Source organism: Lissotriton helveticus, chromosome 9 (assembly GCF_964261635.1).
Source record: "Lissotriton helveticus chromosome 9, aLisHel1.1, whole genome shotgun sequence".
NCBI classification, from domain to species: Eukaryota; Metazoa; Chordata; class Amphibia; order Caudata; family Salamandridae; genus Lissotriton; species Lissotriton helveticus.
This window is the reverse complement of record NC_136070.1, coordinates 742,729,748-742,755,672: the sequence shown is the minus strand read 5'-3', so window position 1 is coordinate 742,755,672 and position 25,925 is coordinate 742,729,748. Positions and strand designations below refer to the sequence as shown.

At 49.7% G+C, this 25,925-nt stretch overlaps 1 protein-coding gene across 1 annotated transcript in view; it reads left to right on the top strand.

Moving 5' to 3' along the window:
• Nucleotides 1-25,925, top strand: part of LOC144782956 (EH domain-containing protein 1) — a 1,028,199-nt gene that overhangs the window by 845,618 nt on the left and 156,656 nt on the right. Inside the window, exon 7 of the mRNA XM_078662184.1 lies at nucleotides 14,424-14,588. Within this exon, the coding sequence (XP_078518310.1) occupies nucleotides 14,424-14,588 (165 nt within the window). The remainder of the gene's footprint in view (nucleotides 1-14,423; nucleotides 14,589-25,925) is intronic.

Here is a 25,925-nt window from a genome sequence, read left to right as displayed (position 1 = left end):
CGGAGAAACACAGCAGTATGTAGTCTCTGCCGCGAACAACCCAAATAACTTTCTTTGACGAGAAGCTCGGCTCGCCTCCACAATAAGACCTGAACCAACCTTCTGGTACTGAATCCACCGATGAATGATCCCTTCAAACAGAGGTAGGCTTACCGGTACAGCAGCAGTGATACCAACCTCAGCCTCGGACTTCGCTAGAATTATCGGCCCCGCCTTCACCATAGAACAGTGTTTTACTTCCGAGGTGACGTGCCATGCGTCAGGCACGCAACGTCCTCCCCGATCATGCCGAGAAGTGTAGTTTCCGATGGTTTGCATCCTCGCAATTGCTGATCAGCGACCTTCAAATTTCGGATCCTGACAATGACCTTGATTTTGTCTGTTGATAGCGGAATGTTTTTTATTTGTTGCTACATATAATTTCTTCAAATCCTGAGTTATTAGGTCCTGATAGACGTCAAGATTGTCGTGTGTCATAATTGGTAAAAAGGTAGATTTACGTTTAAAAGGCGTACTTCCACTTCCTGTACTGACCCCTTTAGTTGGCATATTTACATTGGTAGTATTCATACTTTCTTGTTGGAGCGCCCATATTACTTCAAAGGCCGGACCCTCTGCAGCTGTTAGCAAGGAGGGACTTTTTGCCGTTTCAATCCTTTCTTTTTTATTATATGGTTGCAGGCGGTTTTATTTGCTTAATTTTAACTTTCTAACTAACCTGAATGCATCCATCCGAGTGTTCGCATAGTTAAAATCACATGGTGGGAAAAAAGATAGTCCAAGCCCCAAGATTGCTTCTTCTTTTGATGTTAGATATACTTCTGTCAAATTGATTATTGAGTTGGAGCTTTGGGCTGTCCTCGATTTTGGAACCTGTTCCATTTGCCCTGATTGCCTTTCTTTTCTCCAACTACCTTTTCTTTTACGGCATTTGCGTCGTTGGAGCCATTTGTAATTTGCCCTTTGCTGTTTTGTTTGGGGTCTATCCGCGGTCTAAGAGTGTCCCGTCGATTCTCGCATAAACAGCTGACCTCCTGTGCGAGAGAAAGCTTTGTAAACCCCACTTCTTGCATTTTTCTGGGGTCCCCTTCCACCTCGCTCTCTGCAGCAGAACTTAGGTCAGTAGATGACATCGACACCCTTATCGCCTCTGATGGTTTCCGTTTGGACTTTCCCACCCACCATTTTATATTATCGTACCTGCGGGCGAACGTGAATATTTGTCCATTTAAATAATTAAGCGATCCCGCTCAAATTTGAAAGACTTTCTTTTCTTTATGACATCTTCCTCTTTAGCCAATCTGATCATCATGTCCTCTCTCATTTTTTTTTGTATTTTCATTATTTTCAGCTTCATTTAATTCCATTTCCACATTTTCAATTTCCCGTTGTAGCTTTATTCTGTCACTCTCGGCATACTTGACTAAAATGCCCATCAATTTTGCCGAGGATTCTAGATTTGCTTCCGCCTATTCTGCTAACATCTCTGGATCTGGGCTCTCATAGCTGGGTGCTAATGTGATGCTGAGACCCCTTGGAACACGCCCTACTTGTAAGTAGCGAGATAGGGATTTATTTTCCCACCACTTGGCTTGTTCTTTTTTCATCAGCCTCTCAAGTTTCCGGAAAGTGTCTCTTATTGTGGGATTATTGCTGCATTTTTCAACCAGTATAGTGCCTCTATCTTCCCCAGCCGGGGAGTCCACAAAAACAGACTCGGCAGCCTCCTCCCTGTGTCTCAACATATCCGCGGACATTTTGTTGCTTACAATGGCGTTTCAATGATAGCACTAGCACTGAGGACCGAGGATCAAGCAAATAATAGAATACAATTGCTGTCCCCGGGCACATCCTTCACTGCGCTTTACGTTGGCTGTCCTACCTTGGGCTAGGCTGCCTGCATCTCCGATCAATTTCAGTCGACGCCGGCTCCTTTCATCCGGTAGTAACGTGTGCCCTACTCGCAGGGTCTCTTGCGGCTTCCTCGATCCGAAGTCTCTATTTCCGATTCCGGTTCACGGAATCCCAGCTTCCTGCCGCATACGCCCAAAGTCGAAGAGGGGTCTCGCTCGTACCACAAAGCTCCTTGGTACTATTAACTCGCGAACGTCGCCATTCACAGAGTCCTGTTCACTGGAAAGAATAACGAGGAGCAGACCCAATTTAGTGCAATCCTTTTAGTACTTTATTTCTGTGCTCTTAAACAGCCAGCAATCCGCCATGACGCGTTTCGCCTCTACCCCGAGGCTTGATCACATGACATGCCATAGACACAAAAGAAGGTATTTATAGAATGTAAACAGTGTGCGAAACTCAATACTTAATTGCCTACTGATAAACTGTGAGGAAATACTATGTGCAAAATCACGCTTTTTAAATAAATAAATAAAGGACATGGTGTCCATTGAGGTAAAATCCATTTGATTCAAATATAAATATAAATGCATGAATAGAAAAATATTACAATTTAAATCAATATATACATTAGATTGATCTCAATTTGTATAAAAAATATAAATTCATATATCTACAATACATATACACATTTGATATATATAAAATACAACATTAACAATTAAGGTGAGTGTGGGGTAAAGCACTCAGTAAGACGTAAGACTGAAGCTCAGTAAGTTTCTCACGCACAATTGCTGTTACAGATACTGACTGCAAATACCCACATATAGGATATGAATGCAAAGGCAGGGTCTGTGGAGCTTATACCTATGGTGATGTTATAAATGCAACTCAAAGACAATACTCACAGTGAACAAGAAGCACCAACTAGGTAGTCAGCGGTGCCCACGGATCCTGGCGATCAAACAGGAACACGCAAGGCAGTAACAGCAAGGGGGTAGAACTTAACACAAGCACAATAGACAAGGAGCAAGCAAGGAAGAGTGCTTAACAGGAAAGGAAGGAAATCACAGGGCACACTTGGCAGAAAACAGGTAACAAACATACAAGGCAACAGAAACAAGACAGCAGAATAAAAAGACAGAAAACTAGAACTTGAACCAAGGAAATGGGAAGAAAGGCAGGGACTGGAAAGGGATATACAGAAGGGGAGGCTACAATACAGATGGGAAGGCTACAAGTGTATACTAGAATAGTGCAGGTTAAGGAATCATGAAAACAAAGTAGCTTAGAAGGCAATGCTGGGGCAGGAGCAAGAATTGAGCTAAAGCTCAGGAGTCTAGGTAGCACTGCAGGCAGTGCTAGTACAGGAATAGGGAATTATTAAAGCTTTAGGAGTCAAGGTAGCACTGCAGGCAGTGCTAGTTCAGGTTCAGGGAATTAGCTACAGCTCAGGAAACAAGGAGTCAAGAGTGCACTGCAAGCAATGCAAATCAGGAACAAGAAATAGCTGAAGCTCAGGAACGGGAACAAAGAGTAACAATAGCTCAGGAATTCAGGAAACAAGAGCACTGCAGGCAGTGCTAATTTGGGTACAAGGAATAGCTATAGCTCAGGAACTCAGGAAACAAGGTAGCACTGCAAGCAGTGCTAATTCAGGAGAAGGAAAACTGCTGCAGTTCAGGAGCAAGGAATACTAAGGCTCAGGGGTCACGGTAGCACTGCAGCCAGTGCTAATTCAGGAACAAGGAAAACAGCAGTAGGTTAGGAACAAGGCATAACTAAAGCTCAGGAAACATTGGAAACAAGAATAGCAAAAGCTCAGGGAGCACTGGAAACAAGGATCGGTCTCACCGGTAAACAGCTACAATGACCAACACTGGGCTGAAGGGAGCTGGGGCTTAAAAGAGCTCTCAGTAATCATATGCATCAGGTATGAGCAGGCTAGAAACAGCCAGCCACAGGTGAGTTGAATTCCTCCACCCATCCTTGGCCTGCAGGGGTGGAGATAAAGCAGTGAGCAGGGAATTCTGTGTAATGGTGTTTCAGGCATGAGTAGGCTGGCTTCAAGTATAAGCAGGCTGGCTTTCACAAAACCCGGCATGGTTTGAGAATGGATGTCAAGTCACAAAAAGTGTCCAAATGGCTGGAAGTCAGGATATGCATGCAAGGGAGGGTCTGGAAGCTTATTAGAATACTGGAAAGTCCCACTATGTGGCCCCCTGGGTACAAGAGTACAGGGAGCGAATCATGACACCCCGAGCGAGTGGTCATCACCAATCGTCATGGTCCCTAAACCAGAGGGCTCAACCAGGTTCTGTATGGACTTTAGAGCCCTTAACTCTGTATCCAAATTTGACTCCTACCCCATCCCGAGGATAGACTAGTTGATTGAGAAACTAGGAGAGGCCAGATACATAACCACTCTAGACCTCAGAAAGAGCTACTGGCAGGTGGCCCTAAAAGAATCAGACAGAGAAAAAACACCTTCATTACACCCCACGGAATTTATGAGTTTAATGTTCTCCCCATCGGTTTGCACGGAGCGCCAGGCACTTTCCAACGCCTGATGAATACGATACTTTGAGACCACTTATCCTTTTCGTCAGCTTATCTTGACAATATTGTGGTGTTCAGCCCCACATGGGGAGACCATTTTGATCACCCTCACTGGATATTGCTTGCTCTCCAAACGCTGCCCTCTATATTACCTCAAAGAAATCTTGGGTGGGCTTTTAAAAAGTGCGGTACTTGGGGGCGTGGCTTGCCGGGCGATGATGGCGGTCGCAGCGTTGTAGAGCTCCCGCCTGCCCTGACATAATCCTACCATTTATCCTGACCCCCGAGCCCGCTACCTGCCCTACCTGAGTGGCGATTGTCCCTGGCAGCATCTGGACCTGTCCGGTGAGGCGCGCTGTCCCCCCGGCTGCTCTGGTGAGCCGACATCGGATGTGGAGTGGTGCGGCCTGGGGCCGGCAGGCGGAGCCGGGACCTCAATTTTCGAGGCATCGGCTGGCGGCCGCTGGTCGGACCGGTGGGAAGCCTTCCTGATTGGTGCCTGCGACACCGGAGGTGAAAGGAGCTGCGGCGGTGACCAGTGGAGCGGACTCCCACGCCGGGGTGGCCCCTGGAGGCTCCGGTACCACTGCGGCCTATGCTGACCCCGAGAAGCCGGGGCCTCGATTTTGGAGACGCTGAGCTGACCCGCGCCTGGGAGGTGGTGAGTCGGCGCTGGGTGCCCCTGGGGTTGGTGGACCGAGCTCTTGCCACAGGACGCCATTCGCCGTGAGGAGGGGGTGCCACGAGAGACCCCCCGTGACTGCGGCCCATCTGCATTGTGGGTTGGCCCCCCTTTTGGTGGCGTGGGTCCGGAGGTACAATTCCCTTGCCTGGGACTGAGGCTGCCTGGTTCCCGGGGACGTGACGGAGGGCTCCCCGGACTGCCTTTGCTGTGACGACTTGGGGACCTGGCCCCCGGGGACGCCGGAGTGGTGCTGTGCTCTGCTGGGCCTCTGGACGCCGGGACCTTGAGGTTGGCGGTCCCCGCCTGGCGCGACCGTCTTTGGCTCTCTGTCGGGGGAGCCGACGCTGTGGTCAGTGGCGCGTGGGGTCTAGGGCCCCTCTGCGACTGGACTTTTACGGATCCTGCGGCTGTGCTGGCTGGGCAGTGGATCGGTGGCAGGCAGTGTCCAGTGCAACCTATCCCCGCCAACCTGGGGATCGCGCCTGCTGCCCAGGAGTGGACTGTGGCCTGATCCGACTGCGACACGCGGAGAACTGTGAGTGCCCCCCGATTTGGTGTGTCCACCTGCGGTGTGCAGCTAAGCCCCCGAGTGCATTCTACGTCTACTTTACTGCGGGTGCGGAGGGGTTCGCCCGACTTCCCCTGATCATGACAAGAGGTGGGGGCGGCGCTGGACCCAACAAGCAAGGTCCAATCGACAAGTTTACCGGACCCAGCGGGGGGTCAGGAGCCTCGGGTGGCGGCCAGAACGCGGGACCTGACAACGCGGCCCTGATGGCGGCCATCACGCAATCCAGGGACTCACTGGACGCCAAGATCGGGGCCGTTGGGGCTGATGTCATGCTTCTGCGCCAGGACCTTCGAAACGCGGTTGCTCGCATCACAGAGGCTGAAACCAGGATCACGGGAGTGGAAGATGATGTTGGTGCCCTAAAGAAGAAAGTGGCGGAGATGGACAAGATTCAGAGGGGTCTGGCACTCCGAGTTGAGGATGCAGAAGGGCGAGCGCGCAGGAATAATCTACGCTTCATTGGCTTTCCGGAGGATTGCGAGAAGGGGCCCATAGATGCGTTTTTGACGCGTTGGCTAGAAGGTTGGCTCCCCCCAGATGTCCTCTCGAGCTGTTTTGTGATCGAACGGGCCCACAGAGCCCTGATGCAGAAACCGCCTGTGGGAGAACGACCGCGCCCAATCATCGCAAAAATCCTCAACTTTCACGATAGGGATACCATACTTCGAGAAGCAAGGGCCATGGACGCGTTGCTGTTCGATAATCATAAGATCATGATTTTCCCGGACTATACCAGACAAGTGCAGCAGCAGCGTCGCTCCTTCCAAGATGCGAAAGCCAAGCTCCGGGGTTTGAAGATTCCTTATTCACTGCTCTACCCGGCCCGTCTACGCGTCGTTTTCCAGTCCAAGACTCACTTTTTCGATACTCCAGAGGCAGTGTATGGTTGGACGGATGAGACTATCCGGCTCCGGCCGAACGCCCAACCGGGCCTGAACCCAGGGCCATCACGTGGATCGTCGCAGGAGAGGAGTGACTCCTCCACTAGGGGTAAAAGACGCGGGAAATCTCGGTCGCGGAGACGCTCCCATTCCGGGGGCGCCCCGCGGGATGGTGTACAGTCCGACACTGATCAGTCCGGGAAAGGGCTTTGATGATCATGAGACCTCCATTTCCTAAGTCAGTTCTCTTTTCATCAGTGGACTATCCGAGAGGCCCGGAGCGACTGCCGCGATGGCCGAGGAACTAACGCCAGGGGTGGTGAGACCCAGACATTGGTTTGTCTCTGGTGGGGCGCTGTTGGTGAGGCCTGATTGCCTCGCCCTGACCGTGTTACAGGTCACTAGTGGTTCATTGGGGCTCGGGGTGTTGACATATGGGCAGCCTTGTCCTCTCACGTTGGGAGGCGGCCCCGAAGGGTAGTTCCCGTTAGTTTGGGGGGTGTAGTGGGATCCATTGGTATGGGTGGTTTTGGGCACTATGTTTTGGGCCCGAAGCTCCCCATGCCGCGACAGGTACTTCAAGGTTTCATGAGGTATAGGGGTGGGGGGAGGCGGAGTGTTGGGTGTTGGGTGGTTTGTGGGGTTGTATCAGTTGGGGGAGCTGGGGGGGCTGGGGGGGTGTTGGACGGGATGCACGTGATTTTGGCTACAGTGATTTGCATGCTACAGGGTGCCTGGGCTGGGTCCTGGGGCTTTCTGAGACTTTTTCGTCAGGACAATGGCTGATCCCGCACAATTGACACCTACTAGTGGATCTATGAGAATTTTAAGCTGGAATGTGAGGGGGATGTTGGACAAAATTAAGCGTGGGGCAGTGTTGCGCTGGGGCAAGAGAGACTCAGCTGATGTCATGCTATTGCAGGAGACATATGTTGGGAACAAAGGTGCTAAGCTTACAGCGCTTTGGCTACACTCAAGTGTTTCATGCGGGATTTTCTAGAGGTTCGAGAGGGGTGGCCATCCTTATACACAGGAGACTGTCCTATACCCACGAGCGTCATTGGCTGGATCCCCAGGGTCGATATGTCTTTGTCAAAGGGGTGATAGGCGCGGAGCCGGTGGTGTTTGGCTGTGTGTATGCCCCTCCTCCTCTACAATGGTCCCTGGCTGAGCGCCTCTTTGCGTTGTGGGCTGAGATTCCGGACTCTTTGGCTGTGATAGGTGGTGACTGGAACGATGTGGTAGATGTGTGCCTGGATCGGCGAAGGCTGCAGGAAACTGCGGTGGCCACCTCCCCTACTCGCTTGAAGGCGATGGTTGATGGGCTGGGCTGGGTGGATGTCTGGAGGCATTTGCATGCCAGGTCGCGTGAGTACACATATGTCTCTGCTGTGCATGGCTCCTTCTCCCGACTAGACTGTGTGTTTGTGCCGGGGGCCTTTCTTGACAGAGTGAAGCAGGCCGTGATTCAGCCTCGTGGGCTGTCGGACCACTCCCCAGTCGTAGTACAGATCACACTGCACAGGTCGCCCCAGCCGTTTCGGTGGCGGATGTCCTCGTGGCATCTCCAGCAACCAGACTATACTACTCACATGCGCGGAGCGATTGCCCACTACTGGCACGAGAACCTGACTGAGGAGATTGATGGGGTGATGGTCTGGGAGGCCATGAAGCCCACGTTGCGAGGCGTCGACATAGCTTGGTGTGCTGCAGCCCGTCGACGTCGTCGTGAGGCTATAGTGGCGGCGTCAGATAGAGTAGGGGTGTTGGAAGCTCGGTGTCGGACTGACGGTAATGGGGTAGCTCTCAGGCTGCTCCTGCAAGCGCAGCAATCTTACGCCTCAGTTTTACTTGACGAGGCGCGACTGGCCTGGCTGGCTACGAGGAGCAGGGTCTACCAATGGGGCGACAAATCTTGCACCATGCTCCATAGATTGTGCCAACAAACACTGCAGCCGGTTACTGTGCCGGGCCTCGTGGACGAAGACGGGTTGGCCGTGACGGATCCGGCTGCCATTGCGGCGAGCTTCGCTCGCTATTATGCGATACAATATGCCCCTCGGAACAGTCTCCCGCCGGAGGCTATTGACAAGTTCATCGCTGACCTTCCCCCTCGCGCGATTACAGACGAAGCCAAGACCGCCCTTGATCTCCCCTTGACGGCGGAGGAACTAGGCGATGCATTGGGTCAACTCAACACTGGCAAGGCGCCCGGACCGAGCGGATTTCCCAGCGAATTTTATAAGAAATTCCACTTGCAGTTGGGGCCGCATTATAGGCGGGCACTAGAGGCAGCGCGGGAATGTGGTAGCCTGCCGATTGACTGGCGTCAGGCCGAAATTGTGGTTTTTCAGAAACCAGGCAGACCACCCGACAGACACGAGTCATATCGTCCCATATCCTTGATCAACTTTGAGGCCAAATTGTTGGCCAAGGCGTTGGCGAACCGCCTCCTCCCGTATATGGCGGACTTAGTCCACCCGGATCAAGCGGGCTTTATGCCCGGTAGGGCGACGCGTCACAATATCAGGCGCGCGCAGGTGGCCGTCGATGCGATGGGAGCGACGGGAGAACAAGCGGCGCTTCTACTAGCGGACATCGATAGGGCATTCGATTCAGTCAGTTGGACTTATCTCTTCGCTCTTTTGCCGCGGCTCAACCTCGGTCCAATTTTTGTCTCGTATGTCCGGCTTCTATACACAGACATCACCGCCTCGGTGCGTGTTTCGGGGGCTGTGTCGGAGAAGTTCCCAGTTGCCAGGGGGACTCGCCAGGGGTGCCCCCTCTCCCCGTACCTTTTTGCCTTGGTCATGGAACCATTGGCCGCATGGGTGCGCATTGATGCACAACTTCGGGGCTTTGTGTGGGGAGCTGGACTCTCGGACAGGATTGCGTTATACGCAGACGATGTCCTCTTCTTTCTGACAGACCTTCACCGTTCTGGCCCGCGGATCCTAGACATAATGCGTATTTTTGGTGAAGTGTCGGGACTCTTCCTTAACCCGCGTAAATCGACTTTATGGGTGCTGGGCGGGAGATCGGAGGTGTTCCCCTGGGCCTCGGCCTTGCAAGTCGCGGTTGGTGGTCTAAAATACCTGGGAGTTTTCCTGTCTGAATCTGCCGCGGTTGCATGGGAGCGCAATGTGTTGCCGGTGTGGGACAGAGTTCAGTCGGACGTTAAGACCTGGTCTCGCATGCCCCTTAACATCTATGGCAGGTCGGCGATTTTTAAGATGGTCGCCCTCCCTAGACTCCTTTACCAGCTTCAGAACTTCCCATATAGGGTTGACCCACAATGGTTCCGTCGCGTGAATTCGGTACTGGGACGTTTCCTGTGGGCAGGGGGTGCCTCCAGAGTGGCACTGCGGACTTGTTTCCTGTCCACGTACTGTGGTGGTCTCGCTACATCAGACATACTATCCTACTACCAAGCCTCTCATCTGCTGGTTCTGAATGAGTGGTGGTACGGTGGGCGTGATGACCCGGCATACGCCCTGGAACGCTTTCTTATGGGGGATGCCACGCTCCACACGCTGTTATACTCGGCCAGCCGGCGGCGGAAGCTGCCGCAGGCTACTCAGGTGGTTTTCATGCTTTGGAGACAGGTGCTACGTCGTATGGGCTGGTGGGGTCGCCTAACAGCGGAAACGCCACTCTGGAACAATGGCCGGCTCCCTGCACTTGCCTCACTGTCGGGGTTTAGTGGATGGGACTCTATTGGGATCTCGTCGCTAGGCCATGTCCTTACTGGGACTACTCTTAAAACCTTTCAAGCCCTTAGCGCCGAATTCGACATGCCCAAGACCCAATTTTTTAAATACTTACAACTGCGTCACGCTCTTGCGCCGAGTCTAGTGGGGTTAGACCAACTCCCAGAATTTAGCCCTGTTGAAGCCAAGCTCTTCATGGGGGATCTGGGGGATAACAAAGTCTCCAAAATTTATCAAACCTTAATTACTCACTGCTCCTCTTCCCTCTTGTCGTTGAAGGCCTCCTGGGAAGTAGATGTTGGCCCCTTGGATGAGGATGATTGGAGGGAGGCACTGGAGTCCCCCCGTGGGGCAGCCATCGCTGTGAGACTCCGATTTATACAGTTCAAGTACCTGCATCTGGCCTATTACACCAGAGAGAGACTGTGGAAGGCTGGCCTCATTGCCACCCCTGTATGCCTGCGTTGTGGGACGGAGAGCGGTACGCTGCTGCATACTGTGTGGTCGTGTGTGGGTCTGACTCGATTCTGGAGTGGGGTTTGGTCTTGCTTGTCAGAGGTGCTGCAATGGGACCTTCCTCGCACGCCCAGACTAGGTCTTTTACATATCATGGATCAAGTAGGGGGTAACATCTATAAGCGTCACCTCCTTCTGTTGGGCCTGACTGTCGCCAAACGGGATTTGGCAAAGGCGTGGAAGAGTGACCGCGCCCCCCCACTCAGCGCATGGAGGGCGGGACTAGATTTTCTTATGGGACTGGAATTGCCTGTGTTTGAGGCCAGGGGCTGCCCCTGCAAACATTACAAGATCTGGAAGCAGTGGGCAGAATACAGAGACTTGCCATTGGATCCTCCCGTTGACCTGGATGATGGACTGCCTACCGGCAGTGACCTCGGGGCCTAGGTGGCTCCAGGACGCCTATTGTGCTTTACACTATATGCTGCAGCTGATGGTGATCACGTGCACTGGGTTAGGGTGGGATAAGGGGTGGGCAGTCGGGTTTTTTTTTGGGGTTGTTGGCTGGGGGCGGGACGGTGGGTGGGGGGTTAGTTGAATGTCTAGGCTGTTCATGCATTCTATTATGTGTTTTCCACTGGCAGTGTCCTCCTGGCTATGGAGTACTGTATGTATGATTTGCCTGAAACCCTTAATAAACACAGTTGTGAAAAAAAAAAGTGCGGTACTTAGGCTACGTGTTAGGACACATGGTGATAGCCTCCCAAGAAGAAAAAGTAAGGGCCATTACAGACACCCCTTTCCCTACAAAAAGCGAGAGTTGACGGCCTTTTTAGGCATATTGGGGTATTACCGACGTATCATACCCCAGTACTCAGAAATAGCAGAACCCCACACAAATGTCTTCCACAAACATGTGCGTGCACATACACTACTAAACCCCACAGATAAAATGAAAGAGGCCTTTAGTCATCTGAAAAGCGCCATCACTTCTAATCCAGTCCTCTCCTTCCCCGACTTCATCAAACCATTCTTCCTCCACACTGACGCGTCCCACCATGGGGTAGGGGCGATCTTGTTGCAGCTTTCCCCTGAGGGTATAGAACACCCTATTCTCTTCATCAGTAGGAAGTTGTTCCCTTGGGAAATTAAGTACCCTACGATAGAGAAGGAATGCATTACGGTAAAATGGGCTATCGATAAGTTGCAATATTATCTGGAAGGGGCACATTTTACCTTGTACACTGACCATGCTCCCTTACAATGGATGAGCCGCTAGATGGGTCAAAACCCACTGATCCTACGCTGGTTCCTTTCCCTACAACCCTTCTTCTTCGAGGTTAAACATCGGAGGGGGTCTGAGAACGGGAATGCTGACTTTCTGTCACAGGTATTTCCTCTCCCCGATCGGGAGAATCCTAGGGGGATGGAGTGTCGCGATTCCACTCTCACGAGGAGGTGATGAAAGTACTGTACCAGCAGGGGAATGGTGGACTGCTCCTTCTGAATCCGGTCCTCTCCTCTCTCCGCTGCAAGATGAGTGGGCTTCTGTGCCGTGACTATACAGGAGGGCGAGACTGCCTTTACCGCTACTTGTCCCTTTAATTGGTATGCGATCATCATCGTGACATCATCTGCCCTGCACCAATCCAGGAGCCCCTGACGCAACGGAGTGATGGCCAAAACCCCGGAAGACGCAGAGAGGAGTCGTTCATCAAGGCCTCAAGGGAGAACAGCGAGACACCAGCAGCTGACCCCGGGAACCTGACGCGGAGTCTGGAAGTGAGGAGAATCCCAGGAGTGCCAGAAGGCCAACGTCCTGGTGCTGCACCCAGCCAGGCTCCTGGAGGAGCGTGGCCCAACCAGGTATCCGAACGCGTTGCGGGGTGAGTCGGGAGGAGAGAGAGGGCCGACGATTAGGGCTCTACTCCGTCTGTCCTCTACCCGGTATTTCCCCTGCACCAGCACTCAACTATAGACGACCCACAGAGCACTAGTGATTCCTCACACCCTTCCCCATTACACTAAGCCAGTAAAAAAATACTGACGGCTGCCATCTATCTCTCTTCTTTGTCCGATGGACTGATTTACGCCCCCCCCGTTGTGGGAAGGAACAAGACGAAGAAGGAAGACCCCATCAATCCCGGATAAGAAGGATTATCCTCTGTACACTCCCTGAACTCTGGCTACGCACAGGAGACATGTATATAATAAAATAAAATCACGTTTGTCACGACCTTGTCTAAACCTCGATCCTTGCTCTACCTCACAGGGAGCTTATCCTTCAAAGACCTCTCAGCAATCCCACTGTGTCAGACTCACTGTAGGTAGCAGGAGGGCCTGTTGGCCCCCAAAGACCCTCTGGAGATTAGGAGACATCCTCCCCCAACCAGCAGCATGCCTGTAGGCAAGTTTTCAGAGTGGTGGAGAAAGGGGGGGCTCCAAAGACCTCTGTAAAATCCTGCTGTGTGGGACTTACTGGAGGTAACAAGAGGGCTTATTGGCCCCCAAGGACCCTCTGGATCCAAAGAGACGTCATCCCCCAACCAGTAGGGTGCCAGGAGGCACATTTGCACAGTGGTGGCGAAAGGGGGCGTGGCTGGCCTCCGAAGAGCTCTCAGCAGTCCCTCTGTGTGTGATTTACTGGAAGTAACAGGAGAGCTTGTTGGCCCCCAAGGACCCTCTGGAGCCAAGAGGTATTCATCACCCAACCAGCAGAGCGTCAGAAGGCGTGTTTGCAGAGTGGTGGGGAAAGGGAGCTTGGCCTCCAAAGACTTCTCAGCAACCCCATTGTGTCACACTTACTGAAAGTGATAGGAGGGCGTGTTGGTCCCCAAGTACCCTCTGAAGCACAAGGGATGTCATCCCCAACCAGCAGCGCACCAGGTGGCATGTTTACAGAGTGGTGGTGAAAGAGGGCGTGGCCTCCAAAGACCTCTCAGCAATCCCGATGTGTGGGACTTAGTGGAGGTAACAGGAGGGCTTGTTGGCCCCAAGTGACCCTCTGGAGCCAAGGGGACTTCATCCCCCAACCAACAGAGCACCAGGAGGCGCGTTTGCAGAGTGGTGGAGATAGGGGGGTCTGTGAGTCCACTGCAAGGACTCACGTCCCCAGATATCTATATTTTTTAAACTTGAATATCTCTGAACAGATTTACACCAAATCACAAAAAGCATGCTTTCTGGACCAACATGTAGCTTTCTGCCTATAATGGTGTAATTCATTCAGCTGTTCAGGCTGTATTTGTGTTCAAAAAATGAAAAATCTCCATAGATATAACATGGGGAAACATGTTTTGGACCCCCTTTGTTGGCCCCTGCTTGATGAATCACCCCGAAACTTTCAGCATAGCAGCAGAACCAAAAAGGGGAGGTTTTTAAAACAAATCGTGAAGATTCCTCAAGCGGCGCCAAACTTATTGGCAGAACAAAAATGCTTTTCCTATGGAAACTTTGCTCATAACTCTAACCTACTGCCTGCTGCCAGTATCTACATTTTTTTAAAGAAGGTAAGTGACAAAAGGTCTGGCAGAGACCTGTGCTTTGAAGCTTTTTTTGTTAGCATGCTTTACTATTTTAGAACTTGAATCTTGCACCATTCATGTACTATCAGTTCTTGTTGGTTTTGTGTGGTCATCAATATCCATCCTTCTTTAGGCCATGCATATATTCTAAAGCCTCACCCTCCTTTGTCTTTACTCTTTAAGGTTCATGCCTATATCATTGGTTCACTGAAGAAGGAGATGCCCAATGTATTTGGCAAAGAGAACAAGAAGAAGGAACTTATCCAGAACCTGGGTGATATCTATTTTAAGATTGAAAGGGAGCACCAGATCTCTCCCGGAGACTTTCCAAGCCTGAAGAAAATGCAGGTATGAATGGGTTTATCACTTCAGATACACTTGTAACATTTTCATTTACTGACCGACCCGTGTTCTTTTACTGTCTTGCTTTATTTTATATTTCTTCAGTCTCATAGCTCTTAAAAAATATTATTGATCACTAACCTTTGCTTTATTACACAGAATGTCCCTATTCTATGAGGCAGTCCTTTACTGTTGTTATTCCTCCATTAAATCTAGAAGTCTTGTTACAAAAAACAGAGGCCCTATGGGTAATAGAGCAAACTAGATGAATTCCAAAGTAATCTCCCACCAATACCTGCTTCAAAGGGAGTCTTTTACCAGACCCCAATATTGTTGTTCCTCTGAGAGAAATACCAACCCCGATTCAGGTGTGGATGCACAACATTCACTCCTGCCCTACCCCCACTCTAATCCCATGCCAACACTATTACCTTCCAGAGTCTATCTCAGGTCACTATTTCATACCTTACCTGAAAAGGTTCACTTTCTTTGATTGATAAAAATCTATTTCATGCCCTGCTGTTCACTCTAGGTTTTGCATAATGACTGAGCATGGCATTCCCCTCCACCCCTTCCCCCCAATTAATTCAGGGCTCTGTTATCAAGGAAATGTATTTCCTCTCCAAAGTTTCTTGGTATAGATTAAAAACAGTAATATATTATAATTCCCTTATTGACCATCCTCCTTTAACATTTGCTGTAAAAATCCTATGTCTCACCAGTATTTCAGAATTAAAACCCCTATTGCATCTGTAGTAGTTCCGACGTTCTGTTTCTTTGCAGCAATTCTATTTACTAGACCTATCGAGGAGCACTGTGATTTCTCATGCTGTTTGACCAGGACCCGCAGTGTCATCTCCATTTTCTCCTGTACATATTCCTAGAGGATTGCAGTTATGACTCTAAGGTCCCACATCTAGATTTATTCCTCCATATTGTCTGATACTTCCACCCAGCATCACATAAATCTCACCACACATTTGAATTCCTCAATTGTTTTGAAAGAGAACTTTGTTTTTGGCTTTATACTGTTCTACAGGTCCACGGGCCAGATGTATGACCATTGGCAATTGCGAATCACAAATTTTGCCAAATTGCGAGTCGCAATTTGGGAGTCACAATTGTCAATGTACAACAGTGTCTGAGACATTGTTTGCGATTCTCAATGGGGTCGCAAATTGAATGCCTCGTGCATATTAATGAGGCTGTCGCAATTTACGACTCCATTTGAAATGGCTGGCATTCCCAGGGATGGTGGCCTGCTGGTGCCAGCCAGGGTCGGATTGGGATCACAATTTGGCCCGGGCACTGACGAAAAAAGTGGCCCACATTCAAGGGGCGTGGCCCACATTCAAGGGGCGTGGCCCATATTCAAGGGGCGTGCCCCACATTCAAGGGGCGTGCCCTTTCATGAAATACCATTTGGTTACTCTTGGAGGTCTAATTTGTAGAGAAATATTTAGTAAATTAAGCATTTTAAAGCTTACAGAGCCAGTAACATTGGTAAAGACTAGGAGCACTGCAGTTCTGAAAACCGAATACTTACTTGCAGTCTTAACATCCTGCACAATGTCGTTAGATACTCTTTCCCAACCAGCTATGTCCTAGACTCTAATCATCACATAAATCAGAAATCCACAACATAAGAGAACCAGACCTGAGTTCTATTCATCAGCACCAATTACAGTACTCAAGATCCGATTTTTTTTATTTAAGGGCCTGGGTGATGAAGTGATCTGCCCAGAATCACAGGGTGTTGAGCAGACACTGGGACTCAAACATGATTCCCATCTCTGCAACTCTGGCATCAGGCCATATATGCCTATGCACACACAAGGAATGTAATTGGGAGGATACTGTTCTTGCAAATGACACAGGGCCAAGGTGACAATGGCCTAAAAGCTGAGCAACTAATAAAACAGCAAGGCCCCTTTCTGTTGCAAAATTATTCTAGCCCTCCAGCGCAGGGGCACCTGAAAAGCAGCGAGGACCCTGCTATTACTAACATACTCGGTCTTCCCCAGACCTCCACTGCCTCAGGGCAATGTCCTGGCAGGGTAGCACAAAAAAGCTGCTGGGTCATCCATGGTAGCCAGGGGGAGGCTGAGGTGAAGATGTGCCAGTTCCAAACATCACCTGGCCCCCACAGTGAGACCCATTCTTCCTCTCTTCCTCACCCACTATGCCCTGCATGTGAAGGGCTGTGGGCGAGGTGTTAAAACAAACACTGTTTACGGAGGCCGATTCTGGCAGACAATCACCTCTCCCCAGCCCACCCTCTGCGTGATTGCTGTGCAGGGCAGGGGGTGAAGGAGGCCCCAGGTGATAATCGCTGCCGCCCACCAGCGGAAGCTGCTTTCCTTTCTGTCTGTCTCGGTGCCCTCTGTGGGCCGTTTTTTTCCCTCCCCTTTCCCAGTCCACAGAGAGCTGGGAAAGGGGGGGAAAAAACGGCCCACAGAGGGCACTGGGACACCGGCCCTTCGGCCAATGCCCGAGTGCCCTCAGTGCCAATCCGCCCCTGGTGCCAGCAGACCTCCATGTCTGGGACTGCTTTTAAATAAAGCAGGTTTTTTTTAAATGCATTTTTTTTAAATTGAACGTTTTTGTTTCATTTTTTAAGGGCAGGTAGTGGTCCCTGGGACCACTGTCTGCTTTGAAAAAATTTTTGCTCACTCATTCACAAAGTGTTTGCAAATGGTTTGCCACCCTCTTGAAGAGGGTGGTAAACTGCGAGTATTTTGGTCGCAAAACATTCTAACTTAGGGTTCACACTCGCTATTAGGAAGGGACATCCTCAGAACGCCCCATCCTAATAGCGAGTCACTAACCCTATTTTGCGAGTTGCAGTTTAATAGCGGCTCATAAAATAGGGTTAGTACATGGCTCACAGGTTTTTTGCATGTGCAAACGGGTCTAAAATCCATTTGCGCATGCAAAAATCTGTCATACATCTGACCCCAAGTCTTTCCTTTATGTGACAACTCTTCCAAATCTAATTTAGCCACCACATCTTTAACCTCAAGGTTTTTGATGTCTACATTTATGTGAGTGCTTTTATCAAACCGTTCGACCAATTGTGCGTTACACTTTGTGGGGCTTATCAGTTTTCACTCCCTTGCATCCACCACAAAATTGAAAGCCTTCGGGTCTAAAAAGAAATCCTTCGTAGGAGCTTTCTTCTTTTTCTCATGCACTTTCACGCTGTAAGTCCTCAGGTCAGTGACCGTCAACTCACCAGTATGTTATCATGGTTTTTCAAAGCAGGTTAGCATGGTGATATAGCTTCTTCCCAATGCATCATCTACCAGCCTGCCTGCAAGGCACCCCTTTCACCTGAAGATCCCTCAGATCATTTGAGGCCTAGGTCTTGCCAAAATGGGGTGTGGATAATGAATGCCTCTCCCCTAGCACCTCCCTAATATCGGATTTCTTTTGCGGGTGCTAGAGATCAGCATCTCAAAAGCCCTCAGTCCTACACATTGTCTGTGTCTGGCAGTCGCTGTGGTGCTTTTAATTAGCCCTCACTTACCTCAAAGATCACATTGCTATGATTGTGATAACAACCACTATACTCACTTTGACGCAATCACGGTGGGTGAGGAGGGAATGAGGTTGGTAACATTGACCCCAAGAGCCATATTTCATTATTTCTGGTAAGACCAACTTTTGTTTCTTCCGTCTCCTTATGCTTCTTCGTGTGGCTGGCCTCGCCTAGCAGGCAGAGGTGTGGAATCAATATATTCTGCATGTATAGTACGATCCGGCACCAGATAGTTATGTCAATCTTGTTGCTTGCTCTCTTAGACATACTGAGAAGAAAGCTAATCTCCTCAATGGATATTTAATTATGTAAATTTTCATGTAAAAGGACTCGGCCAAGCCATCCTCCTTGCTTCTTAAAACAAAAGCTGCCCATTAACGTGCTTTGTGATGCTTGGCATAGTATCACTTTCCCACCTATGCTTATTCTCCAGTGTGTTTTGTTTTAAAATTAGGCCTGGGTGGTGAACTTCGGTCTGTTCGTGGAGTTTGCGGAGTTTTCTGCACTCCGTGGAGCTCACGAAGTGCAGAAAACTCTGCTTCACAATGTGCAGCAGAGTTTTTTCCTCGCTCACAATCGTGAACGGTAAGTTCGCGAGCGCGATCTACTGCTCAGGTAGAATTTCTACCCGAGCGGCAGGAATACCAACACATACCGCAGTTCGCACTGCACTCCGCCACTTGCGAAACTTCGTAGAGTGTTTTTGTAACTTCACTGAGTCCCGCACAGCAAAACTCCACGAACTACGCCCTATTTAAAATACCTTTATTTGGTTTTCTGTTCTTTGATGCTGCATTGTGTTGGCTTGAATTTCCAACATGTATGTGTGATAACATAATTGTCCTTTTTCTCAGTTTAATTCTCTTTTTCCAGAGCTTGCATTAGACTTCTTTCTCTCTTTAATGCGGAAGCACGTCACCAGAATAAATTGGGGTGCGTTACGTTCGGTACATCTATTTTCTTGGGAAATTAATATGCAAAGAAGGGACATGTTGTTAATTGACCTTCTCTAAAATGTATATGGAATAGTTCCTAGGGCTGCAAGAGAAGATAATAAACATTGGCACAAGAAGACAGAGATGTATGGCTGTGATAGACTTTTTGGTGATGTATAGACTGCAGCATTCTTTCCTACAATCATGTAATTGCTACATGGTGTTTAAATATGCACCTTCTAAACAAACCCTTCTACTTCTTGCCATCTTTTTGGAGATGGTCTACCTTTGGCCCAGCACAACAGGTTTCCCGTCTGATGGTGATGCTATTTTCAGGCTGAAGACAGAGATTGGAATGGGAATTTAGCGGAGCCTTTTAAAGCCCCACTGTAACAGTGACTAGCAGTGAGCCTGAGGTTGTCTTAACCCAGACTTCCAAGTTGGTTGAGCTGTGCGCCCCCTGTGAGTGATCGCAGGTAGAGACAAGACAGAAAACTTGGTTGGCCAAGAAGAAGGGCGAAGATTGGACATGGCACCCAAGAGAGTGGTGAGTCAAAGGGCCTAGAAGCCATTTTGAGATGGTGAGATTGAGTTTGAGTTTGAGTTTGAAAATATTTATAAAGCGCACTGCGACCAAGCGGCTTCCTGGCGCTAATAGATAGAGAGTATCAGATGGAGGAGGCAGCCAGGGGATTACAGGATGGTAAAGGCTTGGGCAAACAGATATGTTTTGAGCGCCTTGCGGAAGTGGGGGTAGGCAGTAATAACACGAATAGAGAGCGGAAGACTGTTCCAGAGCCGGGGAGCAAGAACAGAAAATCTGGTGCCACCAGTTCTGGATTTGCGAAAGCGAGGAACAATAAGGAGTGCCTGACTGGAGGACCGGAGATTGCGGCTAGGGAGGTAATGAGTGATCAGGGAGTTGATTAAAATGGGGGCAGTGCGGGCGCGGGCCATAAAAACTAGGCATCCCATCTTGAAGAGGGTTCTTTGCAAGATGGGGAGCCCATGGAGGGACTTGAGGAGAGGGGTAGTGTGATGATATTTAGGGAGTCGGTGGACAAGACGGGCTGCCTGATTTTGGATGGTCTGAAGGCGCCGAAGCTCATAGGCAGGGATGCCCGCATATAGGCAGTTCCCGTAGTCCAACCGGGAAACGATCATGGCAAGGACAATTATTTTGAGGGCATCAAAAGAAAAAAAACGGGAAACCTTGTGGATGATCCTGAGGGACAGAAAACAGGACGACACAACGGAGCTAACCTGAGGACGCATGGATAGGTCCCGACTGATTTTAATGCCAAGGGTTTTTACCGTTGCCGAGGGGACCGGAGGAGGGCCGAAGATGGAAGGCCAAAGGGCAGGCGTCCAGTAACTAATGGTGCCACCAGTCAGGACCAGCTCCGTTTTGTCCGGGTTGAGCTTGAGATGGTTTTGGTTCATCCACTCAGAAATAAAAATAAGAACAGTTTGAAGTTTTAGAGGGGAGCCAGGAGTGGGGGAAAGATCAAAAATCAGCTGAAGGTCATCCGCGTAGTTGTACACGGAAACATCCATGCTGAGAAAAGAAACAATAAGGGGATAGATATAAAGATTAAAGAGAAGGGGGGAAAGGGAGGAACCTTGGGGGACTCCACAAGGCACCGGACGGGGGGGGGCAGAGAAACCTGAGAGGCGAACAGCCTGCGTCCTACCCTGGAGGAACGAGGAGAGCCAGGAGAGAGCAGTGCCCTGAATGCCCGCCGCCCTGACACGGCCGAGAAGGATGGAGTGGTCGACCGTGTCAAAAGCGGCCGACAGGTCAAGGAGCACCAGGGCCTGAGGGGAGTTGGAGTCCGCCTTGCTCTTCAATTCATCAAGAACAGCAGTGACTACCGCTTCAGTCGAATGGACTGGGCGGAAGCCAGCTTGATGGGAGGCAAGAAGATGGTTATCCTCCAAGTAGGTCGACAGGCATGAGGTAATATGGCTCTCGAGGATTTTGCTAAGGTAGGGAAGCAGGGAAATGGGCCTGAAATTGGCAGGGAGAGAAGGGTCAGAGCCAGGTTTTTTTAGAATAGGGATGACTGTAGCAGATTTGAACGAGGATGGGACTATACCCTGGGAGATAGACGCGTTGAGGAGGAATAGAGGGGGATCGGAGCACCCAGTGAACAGCTCTCTTAGTATGCGAGCCGGGCCACAGTCAGCGGGGGAGCCTGACTTGACCTTTCCGAGCAAGGCGAGGAAGGAATCCCTCGAGATGGAGGGATAGTGATCAAGAGAAGAAAGCAAAGGGGGAAGAGGAGCGGCGGGTAGAGGGAAAGAAGGTAGGGGGATATTGCGTTTGATATTAGCGATCTTCTCGAGAAAGAAGTCATTTAAGGACAGGCAGAGGGAATCAGAGGGGACGGGGTTAGGGTTAACTCTATCTGATGTGGCCAGGTTGTGGACGATGGAAAAGATCTCCCTAGATTTGTTGGTGGCAGATAGAATTTTGCCCGAGAAGTATTGTAACTTGGCTGAAAGGATGGCTCCTTTATAATTTTTCAGGAGGGACCTGTAACGGTCCCTCAGGAGGGGACAGTAAGTGCGTCTCCACTGTCGCTCTGCTTGCCGAAGGGCCAATTTAAGGGTTTTAAGGTCACAAGAGAACCATTTGTTGGCATCATGTAGACGGCAAGCTTTGACCCTCCTGAGGGGAGCGGGCAGGTCGCAGGAGGAGGAGAGCCAGGAATTAATGGAGTCGACCTGTAAATCAAGGGGGAGGTCAGCTAGGTCCGGGAGGGAGGTCACCAGGGAAGAGTGAAGAGCGTTAAAATCCACCCGATTCCAGTTTCGTGCAAGGACGTTCTTGGGCAGGGGGGGCTTGTTGGTGACTGAAAGATCAATGGAAAAGGAAATATTCGAGTGGTCCGACCAAGGGCAGGGGAGAACAGTAGTGGACGATATGGTTCGGCCAGATGACCAGATCTGATCAAGGACATGGCCGCGGGTATGAGTGGGAATGTGAATATGAGAAATAAAATTGAAGCAGCGGAGTGTATCAGAAAGATCTTTGGAAGTCTGGTCTTCCCTAGGGTCACCAGGCCAGTAATTGAAGTCCCCCAGTAGGAGAACTGTTGTATAGCTCCTATATATCCTTATATCGTGTTAAGTTAGCATAGGTACATTTCAGATTTAAACGCCATTTTTCCTTTCTTGCAACTTCTGCACACGACCCTTAATTGTTGACTTAGCTTTCAACCTAGTGGTTTGCCGTGGTGTATGTGAGAATAATATGTTATTGCTCTGATATCAGTCTTGTTTAATAAACCATGTCTGCACGGAGAGTGCTGAAGTTTCAGGAGCAACACGATATGGAATTGTTATGAGGTCTGATCTCCACGCCTTCATAGTCATAACACAAGTGCAGCCTTTGCCAACTTGGGCTTGAGGCGGGATTGATATTGCTTTGCACGAGAATTGTTAACACACTTGATGCGGTGCACATGCAGAGAGAGCTGGTGTATGCTGATGTGATTCCTTCATGCTAGGACACTAAGGTATGGGCCCGCCCTAAAACAACCCAAAGAGACCTTCTTAGATAATAATATAATATATGTGTTAGGGAGGGTGAGATATAAGTGTTGTTAACTCTTATTCATTACAGCATGTTAACATGCTGTCACCATTCGCTTTTTATGTCTTAGTAACTATGCTGATAATTTTGCTACTGATAATAAGTATACTTGTATTATCAAAGATACTGCGCCTGAGAAGACGGCATTAGTAAATAAACATTTCAAATGCACATGTGTCTTCTTTACTCCATGATCTGGTTTGTAATGATAATATAACGAAAGAGTGTTCATGAGTCCCACGTACCCTGAGGTACTGTAAGTTCATGTTCTGGTTTGTCTAAACATTGGGTGTTTGATATGTCCAATGAGACACTGTAGCTAGCTCGGTAAGGGGTGAGTTGGTTGCTAAGGTAAGTTATGGGACACCCTAATTTGCCAAGGTTCCACTCCTCTGTGCACAGTTCTGTGTGAGTACAGAAACCCTGCAACATGGCGCCCAACGGTTTCGGTGGTCTTATATCATGACACTCGAGTAGTTTATCGTTCATGCCTTAACCCCTTCACATCCGTTTCCGGAAAACGGGGTGTTGGTGAAACCTACCTATTTTTTGAAATAGGTCTTTATTCAAGCTTGATTCTTACTTAAACGGTTTCTTTGAATTACTACCCAGTTGTGCTACAAAGTATTCTTTGTGTTTTCTTGTTTCCAATTCTGTAATGGCGGCAGCGGTGGCTATTGCGCAGCATAGTCGCGTAGCGGTACGCAACCATCTTCAGACGTACCAGGTCCCAGTAGATGGGATGGCTGTGATTTTCGTGGTAAGTGCAGATCCGGCGTTTCCTTACGAGTTGTTTTACTCTTGGGTTACGTTTCCGGCTGTGGACGCTAATTCTGGTTTGTACCACTCCTACACCGCCTCGGATGTCCCGGCTGAATATACGCCATACAGGGCATTGGAAATACCTATTGATCATTGGCAGCATCGAGTTTGGTTTGATGGCGCCCTCCCCCACTCTTTGTCCCGTGCGAGGTTAGGTCCACTTTCAATTCCAGGTACTAATTGGCCTGCGTTGGGTGGCTTTACCCCGCACCCGAATCACGGGGCTTGTACCCTGGCAGAAATTCGCAGGCTACATGTAGTTTCCATTTCCGTGATTCGTGCTTTAGTGCAATACATCGGTCGACATCTTCCTGGTGGTCCCCAGGGGGGTGCGGCCGCTCCCATGGAACGAGGCGGAATGCGTCTCAATCCGGTGATGGTAAATTCGGTTTTTGGTGCGCGTCCTGTTGACAACGATGACTTCCCATTCTGGCTAGCAGAGAAGTTTGATCAACTGGAAGCAGTTTTTCCGAATTCTACTCCTGCTGATAAACATAGAATGTTGACGATTACTCTACCGAAGGATATAACTCCTGAACTTGCTGACTGTGACAGCTGGGGAAAAACATTTGCGGCAGTTTATACAATGTGCTTCGGCACCCCGTCTATGACTGCCCTGCCTGAAATCGTTAGACGTGTTCAGAATGATCACGGTCCAGAGGCAGCGGTTGAATTGGGTATGCGCCTGTGTGGTTCTTTTGAGATTGTAAGTGATCTCATTCTCTCCAATGTTAAAGGAGATGCCGTTAACTTTCAGGTGTCGAATGCTTTGGCTGCTCTGCCCGATGCCGACAAACCCCGCCAGTTAGCAAAGATTGTGGTGGCCGCTTATAAAACGATTGGCCGCACAAGTAGAGGTCTGAAATATTTTCCAGTGAAGGAGAAAAAACAACCACAGGGGCAATCTGCAGTGACAGATGCCCAGCCAAAGTCCAAGAAACATAATTGGCCTAAAAAACAGACACAGGGGAAGCAGACAATGCAGACTCAGGGTACTTTTCCTGCAATACAAGCTCCTGCGCCATCCGAAAAAGTTTATGATTTGCGCGACCGCGCGATGATTAAATCACCTGATCGTTTTCAGGGTTCTGATCAACGCTCTCCTCGTTCCTTTCAGGACACATCGGCCCCGAAGACCGGTGGAGGAGGAGGGGGTGGACGTGGACGTGGTGGCCAACAAGGACGTGGTCAGTCCCGCCAGACGGACGGCGCAGTGAAGCAGGAGGATTCTACGCCTAGGCGTCCGCAGTTTGCGAAAAAGAAAGTCGCAGCCTTAACAGCGCATCGATATGCCACAGATAGTGAGAACGCGGCTTCGGAATCTGACGTGGGCTCTGACCTTGCTGGACAGCGCGGCGGAGATAACCATAGTCAGAGAGGCGCTGCGTCCACTACTGAGGGTGACAGCGACTGATGTCTACGTTGTGATAGAAACAGCGGATACGAGACTTGCTCCCCCTGAAAGACTATATGAAATTGTCCTGTTAATTGAAGGTGACATACAGCGTACCGTTAAAGGTGTATTTTGGGAGAATCTGTCTTCTACATATGATATTTTGCTTTCGGAGGCTGACTGGCCCCCACCTTTTGTGCTCGCGGCGCCGCGAGGGGAGGAGGTGATCCTACCCAGTTTCGCGAACACTGTCTCGAAAGAGCATGCGCAGCATTTTGCAGAAGAGTGGGCTCGGGCTCTCGCGCCGGCTCTGTACCGTAACCAATGTGGTTGGGATAAATTGTCGCCTTGCCACGAAATTCCGTTGCGGTCTCAGCCGCAGCCTCAACCTCAATATCCCATTCGGCGTGAAGCAAAATCTTCCGTCGCGGAAATCCTTGAACAATTGGAATATCAGGGAGTTATTGAAACGTGTGTGTCACCGATGAATAATCCCCTTTTTACTGTGAATAAACCTGACGGATCATATCGTTTGGTTTTGGATTACCGGCATTTAAACTCGCATTGCCGTAACTGTGCTGTACAGAATACCCACGGCTCTGCCCTAGTGGATAGTCTCGTGCGTAAGCGTTTCAAGACAACGCTTGACATATCCAATGGTTTTTATGCCCACAGATTGGACAGCTTTAGCTCCCAATGGACCAGTTTTACAAGCGCTGGAGTCCAAAAGCAATTCCGGCGTCTTCCAATGGGCTACAAGAATAGTCCTGGTGTATTTACCGCTCGAATTGTCTCTATTCTGGAGGCACTCGACCCTGATGCTTTTTCGTATGTGGATGACATATATCTCACAGACGACGATATTTGGGAGCATCTGTGTCGTGTAAATTCTCTTGTTTGCAACTTCGCAGACATGGGTTACAAATTCAACTTTGCAAAATCGCACATTGCTGAACACACAGTGTTGTTTTTGGGCTATGAGCTCAACAATGAAGGTAGAGGTTTGGCTCCTCACTTCTTGGAGAAGTGCGCACAATTGCGCGCACCAACA